Below are 9,398 nucleotides of genomic sequence, written 5' to 3'. Positions count from 1 at the left end.
TGGTGGTGGTGATGGTGGTGGATGAGGTGGTGCACAGAGGACCTCTTCCTGCTCCGGCGCTTCCCGGCGTGCCGGTTGGCCCCCGCCTTGCTCGCAGGGCTGGTGAGGAAGCCCATCCTCACGCCTGCCACCCGGTAGACCTCCACAAGCTGCTTACTTCCTTTACGGGCAATGTAAACCAGGTACTTAAGGAGTTCATCGTAGCAGCTGCCTGGCTCCGAAAAGCTGGCGAGGGTGCTGGCGTTGGACAGGTAGCGCACCCGCTGCTCCTTCATCAGCTGGCTCTCGCGCTGCTTCGTCTCGGAGAACTGCGTTGCTATCACCACCAGGCAGAGGTTGATCATGAAGAAGGAGCCCACCTATGGGGACAGGAGCTATCAGCCACCTCGGGGTGGCCGTGCCCACCCCATAGCCCTGCCTCACCCTGCGCCCCGGCACAAGGAGCGGGGGCAAACCCCAGCCAGCCCCATCCCCTGCATCACCCAGTGGGGACCACCAGCCAGGACCAGGGAGGGTCTGACTCACCCCCCAAGCCCGGGGGCCTCCCACGCCAGCGCTCCACAGACGACGTCAGAGATCAAAGACAAGAGAAGATTATTTTGACAAAAAGCTTTTGCTCTTTTAAGATGGTGTTTCTCTCCCTCCACAGACAGCGGTTGTAATTATCACAATTAGTGGCATTACGATGAATGCACTGAGCCTTCCTGATAGGAGCGTTTTTTCTGGCAGCGTGTGGGCAGCTTGCGAGCAGATCCCTTTCCCCTGCTAACGGGATTTGCGGGTGACTGTTACGCAAGGCCATCAGCAGTCTGTACCCACAGCTTGGGGATTTTTTTTCCAACCAGGGTTTCACAAAGTTCTGCCTTCTGCAGAGCCCAGCCTGGATCACAGAGAACTACTGACACGCTACCGGGCTATCACACGTCGCTAACGTACTCGCACGGCATCTGGGAAAGTACTGCTTGCCCTTCCTCTCCGTTGACTTTGGGGATGCTGAGAGCAAGGGGTTGTTTCTTTTGCAGGGCGGAAGCTAATAGATGAACCAGAAAAAGCATCATGGACTAAACGACCTCCTACCTTCTCATCAGGGTTTGAGTCCTGGTTTGATGAGGAGCAGAAATCCCCACAATGGCCTAATGGATGACGTGCAGCTATTTTGCTGGACTTAGTCCAATTCGACAGCAAGAAAGGGACTCATCTCACTTATCTCAGCTACATCTGAGTGAGGCACCTAATGATCCTTTAGAGTCAAGAGAGAAATAGGCACATCAAGTCTGCAATGCATCTAATTTATTTTGGATGTCTACCTTTGGAGGAGATGAATCACCCCCTTAAAGCACCTATTTTTCTCCCTTGACGATAAAGGGAGTCCAGATAACGAGCTCAGCCAGTCACGGTAGACAATTTTGCTTGCATAGATGAAGCCCATCATGGAGCCCACCCCACAGAAATTCTTCGTTGGCTACTTTGTGGGTGGTCTCGGATGACGCTGTGAAGCGTGGGTGGGCTGTGGGCAGTAATCTCTTCCCTCCTTTCTTAATGTGCTCTCTGAAGTTTGGGACTGTTTTCCTGAAATGTCCCCTCTGCACCAAGGACCCAGCCAGCTGGGTTCTTCAGTATGGGGGAATTTCTGGGCAGCTTCCTCCCCATCCAGAGCTCAAAACCTGACCGGGGGAAATTTGCCTGCTTTAAAACTTAAAGTCAGGGTGGCAGTTAAGGGAGAGGACCGTGGAGCACAAGGAGAGAAGCAGTAGAAGCAGCAGCAACAGAAGTGCATCTACCATAGCTTAAGTGCATCTTTCTTTCTTTCCTTCATGTTTGCAACAAAATGCAGCTGCAATGCAATGCCTGTCTTCCCACAGGCTGGTCTCCACCCCTCCTCCGCGGCACCAGCTTTTATATTCACTGTGTTATCTGCCCTGTTCCTCTGGGTCACTCCACTCTGCCCTCTCCAAATGCCAGGAGGACTCCCATGTTCCCCTAAGACCACTCACGATGATCAGGAGGATGAAGTAGATGAAGTTGTAGAAGGAGTGTGCGTCCATGACGAAGTACATGATGTCCACCCAGCCTTCCAGTGTGATGACCTGGTGGAGACAGGAAGGGAAAATGAACCCGTCAAGGCTCAGCATCAACTGCACAAACAACATTTCTCCTGGCTGGGTCATTTCTGACACCTCGTAGCTGGTCTTGGTGCAGTACAAGACACTGAGGAGCCAAATCCTGCTCCCACCAATACCAACAGCCATGTTGCCAGCAGCCCAGGCTGAATCCAGCCCTTCTTTTCCAGCTGGACCGAAGGCCCGCTACTGCATTTTGCAGAGGCAAGAGCAGTCTCTAGGCTCTGCTCCCCATCAGAATGGTCGTCTTGTACACACAGAGGGTTTGGAGACTGGGGTTTTGTCCATGCATGTGAGATGGAAGCATCTTCGAAGAAGGCATCAAATTGTGTCATCCCTGACATTCTGAGCACCCATGCACTACTCTGTAAGTGTTTGCTGATGCAAAATAGCCCCCAGGAGTGCGATTACACAGCCCCTGGGAACATGTCGGGGGGCATGACCGGCTGTTCCCCACCTCGTGACAGTTTGCACACAGGGCTCACCTGAAATATTGCGATCCAGGCATAGCCAATGTTATCAAAGTTGATGGCTCCCTTGAAGGGGTTGTGCTCCCCGGCAGAGCAGTTGGTGTAATACTGGTTCCAATTGACACAAGACGTGTTGGTGGTGTCGTTGTAGGAATAATAATCCAGGGTGCACTCGAGACCCTCTTCCCTCCGCGTTGGGATACTCCGGCAGTAGCGCATCCCGTTCTCCCGGGGCTGGGAGCAGATGAAAGGGTTCTCGTCTTCGTTCTCTGTCTGGTAGTATCGCTCCAAATCCACCGTGTAGGGGCTGAAAGAGTCCAGACAGGGCTGGGGTTTGCACACCGATTGCAGGCAATCTGGCAAGGTAACAAGTGTAACAGCAACGAAGTCTGACATCTTTTATTCTGGATCTTAAAGCTTTTTTTTTAAAAGGGATCCCCTTGGACTTTCTGCAGCCCCAGCGGGTGAGATGATGTCCCTAACTGGGCTTTGGAGAACTGAGGCAATGCACTCAGCAACCCTCTGATGACATTACTAAGAGTCACTCCATCTGGAAGTGCTCTGGCTTTGACTTTAGGGGACTAAGAACAGGATTCAGCCCAGCAGGGCTTCTCTGAAATGTCTTTGCTGCTGTAAGATGGCAATCAGTCAGTTTAAGCTCCTGTATCTCCTGTCCTCCTGGAGATGCTGACAATGGCTTGGGGAGACTCTATGTACAAGGACCTCCCAAGCTTCCTAAAACCAGAGACAGGGCCTTCATCTACATTTCAGTGCCTGTTCAGCCCGCAGATAAGCTCTAAATTGCCTCTGAGGGTGGCCTTACCACAGCAAACCAGGCAAAAACACTCTTCAGGGAGATGAAACAACCCACGGCCAGCCAGAAACTGGCTTCTTGCTCTGCACACAGCTATCTCCTTAATGCTGCCAGGACTCCCACTAAAGCTCGCAAAGATATTTTTAAGCCTAGTTCAGCCCGGTTAATTCCTGCAGAATTGCCTTTAATACCCTTCAAAGCTTATCTAAACCCCTGGAATTCTGGCTCAATTAAACGGCACCCAAACCTGTGGCTCTGTTGGATTTACTCAGTGGTGAAGCGGTCCCTCTGCTCCGCTGCCACTTATTAACAGGGACGTGCCCTGGCAATGACTCTCCCAACTGCCCTTTGAGGGCACAACCTACAAGAGGAGTGGCACTTGATTAGGAAATGTGTGGGAGAGGACAAAAGGTGCATCACGCCAAGTCCAAGAGCCAGCCTCGCCACCACATCGTCAGAGTCCTGCTGTATGCAAGAGAGAGGCTTTGGGCTTGCAGAACTTCTCCACCCAAGTGTGGATCTAGCCCGATCAGCCCCGGGGAGTCAACATTTGAAAGCGACCCCCTGAAAGGTGGCAAGGGTGCCAGAGCTCGGCAGAGCAGCCATCAAGCGGCGTGCAGCCACCTGCCCTTCTCCTAGCATCCAACGGGAGAGAGGTGGTGGAAAAAAGCAGGTAAGTAGGAGAACAGGTATAGAAATCCTGGTCTGAAGGAGGCTGACAGCTACCAGAGCTGAGGGATATTTCAACCACTGTTCAAACATTCCTACATCTGGCAGGCTGGCTGGCCAGGAAACTGGGTGCTACGAAATCCCATTTGATCACAATAGTCCTCTTGGCCTTAAAATCCAGGGATCTGTGAAAAATAACACTTTGGGACGAGGACTATCTCTTGCTCCGAGACTGAAAAGGATCTAGCATCCTGAAATGTATGGTAGCTCCATCAGCCTCCCCTGGGGTTTAGGTGGGACTACAAATGCCATACCAATAAACACCAGCAGCTCCCGCACGGGATTCAGACCTCAACGTCTCAACGAGCGCAGAAAAGGTCACGTGTTAATGATATGCTGAATTTAGAAAGCCTGAACTCTTACTCGCAGGTTTTTTATGGAGGCTCTTATCAATCAGAGAGGTTCCCGAGTGCCAGCTGAGGGTTAAGGACAGCCCTGCAAGACTCGACTGGCAAGTTGTCCTGGCTTGCTCTGTTCCAGCCGTGCACGCCTGGACAGGAGTTGTGGTGGCATTTAGGAGGGAGCATTTACGGAAGACCAGAGCTTTTTACTGGAAGATAGCCCAGTGTCCTGGGGGGATAGACTCGCCCGAGCTGGAGAGACACTTCTGCTGCCTGCACAGACTTACATGCTGAAGTTCTCCGGGAGGAAGCACCGGTTCCTGAGCAAACCTGCCCACAGCTGGACTCCCACGATGCCAAAGATGAAGAAGACGAAGAAGCAGAGGAGGAGGACGTTCCCCAGCATGGGCAGCGTGTCCAAAAGAAGTGTCACCAGGATGCGCATACCTGAGGCGAAGAGGAAGCCGTCAGCGAAAAGGAAAGGTCCATGCTGAATTATACCAGCTATGTCCTCCTGACCTTTTCCTTTCCATCCATACTTTTCCCTCCGCTGACAGCCACCGCCTTCCCAAGCACTGTTCTCATCATCCGCACATGGCTTGCAAACACCCGCAGCTCCCCAGTCCTCTCTGGTTTCCCCAAAAAGCCCCGGTGATACCCCTTTTCATCCGTGCCCTGCTCCTGGGCACAGGACCTACCTTCCCTTCTCCTCTCCCTTCACTTCCCATCTCAAGTCCTCTTCTCGTCCTAAAGTTTTCTAGCAATTATACATCTCCTTTCTCCCCTCAGACCAAACTCTGACGTTCTTCCTTGCTCTTTCCCCACTCAGTATATATGAAAATTCCCTTCCCTCCCTAATTCCCCTCATCTACCCTAAATCCCCTCTCTTCCTTAAAATACAGGACTCTCTCTGGCAGTTAATTCTCACAAGTTCAGGAACATCCAGTTCTGTAACGAAGACAAATTGATGGTGACTTCAACTTGACATTTACACACAAAAAAATTGATTTCATCTGACGTCTCTGTAATATTCTGCTCATCTCTTGCTCGCCTTCTTTCCCCATCTTCTGCATTCTCTCACTGACTTATATTGATTTTCATTTAAAGAAAGCTTTACTGTTGCACCCTTTACTTTGATACTTCAAGAGACTTTTTTCTCTCTTCCTGATGCTGTTACCTCCTCCGTCAGGGTTTTTCTTCTACTCCTCTATTGGGGAACAACCACCTTGCATCAACTCCTAATTAACTGAAATTACTTTCTGTGGTTACTGCATTTATCATCATACAAAACTCTCTTTTTTTTTTTTCCCACCTTACATTTCTATCCCATTGTAACTACGTTGCAGAGAAGCCAAGATGAATTACCCGGGATTTCAAAATACATTAAGTGAATTACATCCCCAGTTAGACAGTGGTGGATAAATTCAGCCATCCATCAGTTCAGCAGTGGAGATAAAAAAAACATTGCAAACAGGATTTTGAAGCTACCGTAATGATTGAAACAGCAGCAGCAGCAGCAAAGCCAGATTAAGTTCAAGAGTCAGGACCAGAAAAATAAACAGAGCCCAGGCACCTGCAGCATCGGCAGACAGGACTGAAGCTGATCAGTTCTCGTCAAGGCATTGGGCTAGTTCAGATAAGGGAGTTCAGCCTTGGACTTAATTTGGCTAAAACAGCGCTGGATTCGATACCCAGGATTGAAGGGCCGGGAAAATGACGTTCCTGATGCAGTTGTACTTACGCTTAACACACCTGACCTGTAAGCGTCCGAGAAGGACGGAGCTCAGCGCCTCTCGCAGTGCTCCGGGCTGCGCCCAGCACGGCGCAGCAGGAGCGGCTCCCTGGGCAGGTGGGTTGGGTTTGCGATGGCCAATGCCTCTCCGAGCACAGGGCTGGGTCGCCATCGCCTGCTGCTGTGCAGGAGCAGGCAAGGCCACCCACTGCTCTTCAAGGGGGAGCCTGAGATCCTCATGCATGACCTAATACACCAGGAGTGACTAGCCACCTCCCACCCCACCCAGGCTTGCTTTGGAGATGTTGGGGTTTTTGGCTGTATGGACCAGCTCTGGGGAGCAGAGCAAGAGATGCTCCAAGAGGAGGCTCCTCAGCACCTCATGGTGGGCCGTCTCCAGGCACAAGATTTCTTCACCGCGGTTTCTCCAGGAAAGGATGGGGCAGCACAGGGAGAGTGGGAGCAGCACAGCTCAGACCCCTCTGCCCATGCCGCCTGGCAAAGGCTGTTGGCTCAGTCAACCCCTATCACCTGCATCCCTTCATCTTAGCAGCCTAAGACCCCATTCAGATGAGAAAGAAAGGCGTCTGAAGACAGTCCTGGACATCGCATTGGTTCGTGGCTCATCTCCAATGCCACAGGTGTCAAAAGCAATATTGTTGAAAGTAGGAGAATGACAGGCTCTGGAAACCGGGGAGAGGTGGTAGGACCTAGCACTACCAGGCTTGGGCGAATGTTTGAGCTGCAATGTAAGCTGGGAAGCATCTGTGTTTGCTCTTCCATCTTTGGGGCACAGAAACAGAGAACGTGCATCAACTGGGGAGAATAAGGATCCGACTTACTGGGGACCCTGTTAATGGCCCTGAGCGGCCGCAGGACGCGGACAGTACGGACCGCTGAGAAGCTGACGTTCTGCAGGTCCAGGGAATACTCCAGCATCCTGCGAAAGACACGAACGCGGAGGAGCGTCAAGGATCTTCTGGAGAAATGTTAGATTATCAAACATTATAAATCAAACAGTATATGCCAACCGCTCACAGCAGGACTTGTTACTGCATCTCTCCCATCAGGAAAGTTTGCCAGAGGAATTAATTAACGGTTGTTTGCGTATCAGAATAAAGTCAACAAGCGGGAATGTGATACAACAGCTTACACAGCCACAGACCTCTCCCTCATCTGCGTTGGTTACTGGTTTTGCACAGGTCCAAGGCAGAAGCTTCTGAAAGTCCCCGCACACTCCATGGGGGCACTTTCCAGACACAGCCCTGTTCTTAACAATTGTACAGATACTCAAATGGAGCTGGTTTTGCTGTGCTGAGCACCACCACAACCCTGAAAAGAAGACAGGAGCATCCCGGGGTGCAGACCCTTTCTGTGGGGCACAGGAGGTGTGCAGCACGGACACTGAGCAGACGGGACTCAGGTGGATGGGCAAGCACACAAATCAAAACTGACGACACTTGAAGATAACAAATGGGGCAGACTTGGACCAGGGAACCTCCCAGTGCTCCTGCGCTGTGCCTGATGGGGTTATTTCACAGCTCAGGACACTGAGGTGCAACCTTCATGTGACTTAGTCTGAGGATGCACTTGGACTGCTGCAAGGTCCTCCAGCACCATCGCGCTCCGCTCATGGCATCTTTGCTCAAGCACAGCAGGGCCACCAGTCACGTCACTGCCAGGACTTTGCTCTCCAGCCGTGGGAAAACACAAGAGCTCTGCCCAAAAGCATTCTTGAAGAGGCAGAGCCAGGCGAAGGCAAGGAAGAGGACCACAAGGCTCCCCGCACAGCCGGGTTCCCGCTGCCACAGGCAACCACAGGATATTAATGTCTTCCGAAAATTATCAAGTTCCATCTCAAAGCTAGTTGTGTGGTTCCCTCCCTCCAACTTTGATGGTTAGAAGTCTAACTTCCAGCCTGAATTTATTCAGGACAAGCTCATATCCATTTGTTCTTATGGCAGCACTGTCTTTTAAGTAGCTTCTATAGCTGTTCTTTTTCCCAATGTATTTACAGAGGACAAATCACGTCTCCTCTCAGCCTTCATTTTGCAAAGCCAAACAAACCAAGCTCTTCCAGTCCCATCTCACAGACAGGCTCTTTGCTTCCCAGTCATAACCTTTCTCCACACCTGCCCTAGCCGGAATTAATCTTACCTGATTAGACATCAAGCTGCTGGAGGAGGCTTTGCTGGCGCCTTGCACAAAGGCATCAGTGCTCCCTCCCGCTGTAAATCCCGCAGGACTCATCGGTGCCGTGTTGGCTTTGCCACGGCTGCAGCACGCTGGAGGGTTCTGCTCTCGCTGTGATCAGCCAGACCCACTCTCCTCCCTCCCGGCCATCGGCAGCTGAGGAGCACTCGGGGTGGAGAAGACTTTCTAGCCCCCAAATACACGACTCCCCACTTGATGCAGTGACACTTTATCCGACTTCTCTCGATAGGCTCTAGTGAGGATGATGATGATCAAACCGTATCTAAGATCAAAATAACCTCAACGTATTCCTCTGTATTTAGCTGATGCCCACAGCCACGGGACAGTCCCAGAAGATGAACGTTGGACTGGCACACGTGGCTGTTAGGAGTTTGTTCTCGTCCTCTGACCAGGGAGGAAGCCAGCGTGTCCGCGAAAGCCCACCTGGCCCCAGGGACAAAACCGGCCCTTCCCTCGGCGCACGGGACTCGCCGCATCGCGTGAGCTTTGGCTAAGGTAAGGCGAGGGGCACCGGCTCCCCTGGGCTTTAATGGTTCTCAAGTTTCACTCGCTGTTTGAAAAGAAGATTTTTGTCTGGTTTGCAGAATTCAGGTGAAAAGCCCATGTCAAACATACAGCTTTTCTTTCATCTATTATTAAAACAGAGGCTACCAGCAAAATTCAGAGCAGCATATGGTTATTTTGCACCAAGACAAATCATTTTCTGATTAATGACTCACTCTAGACTCTCTTCCAGAGACGTGTGCTTGTAAGCTGCAAAGGGCATGTCGTAAAACGCACTTTGATTTAACGTATTAAAGAACAATTACAATGCCAAATTTAAAAACCCAAACAAACAACAACCCACTAGCTGGAGCAAACACTTTAACACCAAGACCAAGAGCAGGTGGGTGCTCTCCTACCTCTGCCGCTGGACGCTGCGACCAGCGCCGGCGTTACAGCACCGCAAGCTCAGTCCCAGACCTAGACTGCAGGACC

The 9,398-nt window shown here is 51.4% G+C and overlaps 1 protein-coding gene across 1 annotated transcript in view; it reads right to left on the bottom strand.

Annotated features, from left to right (window-relative positions):
- LOC104625568 (voltage-dependent T-type calcium channel subunit alpha-1G-like) overlaps positions 1 to 9,186 on the bottom strand; it is a gene marked incomplete at its 3' end in the record, with an annotated part of 11,471 nt that extends 2,285 nt beyond the window's left edge. The window contains exons 1-6 of the mRNA XM_010293225.1: positions 9,140 to 9,186; positions 7,049 to 7,146; positions 4,762 to 4,921; positions 2,606 to 2,897; positions 1,995 to 2,087; positions 3 to 359 (exon numbers count right to left, since the gene is read on the bottom strand). Of these exons, the coding sequence (XP_010291527.1) occupies positions 3 to 359; positions 1,995 to 2,087; positions 2,606 to 2,897; positions 4,762 to 4,921; positions 7,049 to 7,146; positions 9,140 to 9,186 (1,047 nt within the window). The remainder of the gene's footprint in view (positions 1 to 2; positions 360 to 1,994; positions 2,088 to 2,605; positions 2,898 to 4,761; positions 4,922 to 7,048; positions 7,147 to 9,139) is intronic.
- Between the last annotated feature and the right edge of the window lie 212 nt (positions 9,187 to 9,398).

Source organism: Phaethon lepturus, unplaced genomic scaffold (assembly GCF_000687285.1).
Source record: "Phaethon lepturus isolate BGI_N335 unplaced genomic scaffold, ASM68728v1 scaffold38168, whole genome shotgun sequence".
In the NCBI taxonomy this organism is placed as follows: Eukaryota; Metazoa; Chordata; class Aves; order Phaethontiformes; family Phaethontidae; genus Phaethon; species Phaethon lepturus.
This window is presented reverse-complemented; position numbering and strand designations above follow the sequence as displayed.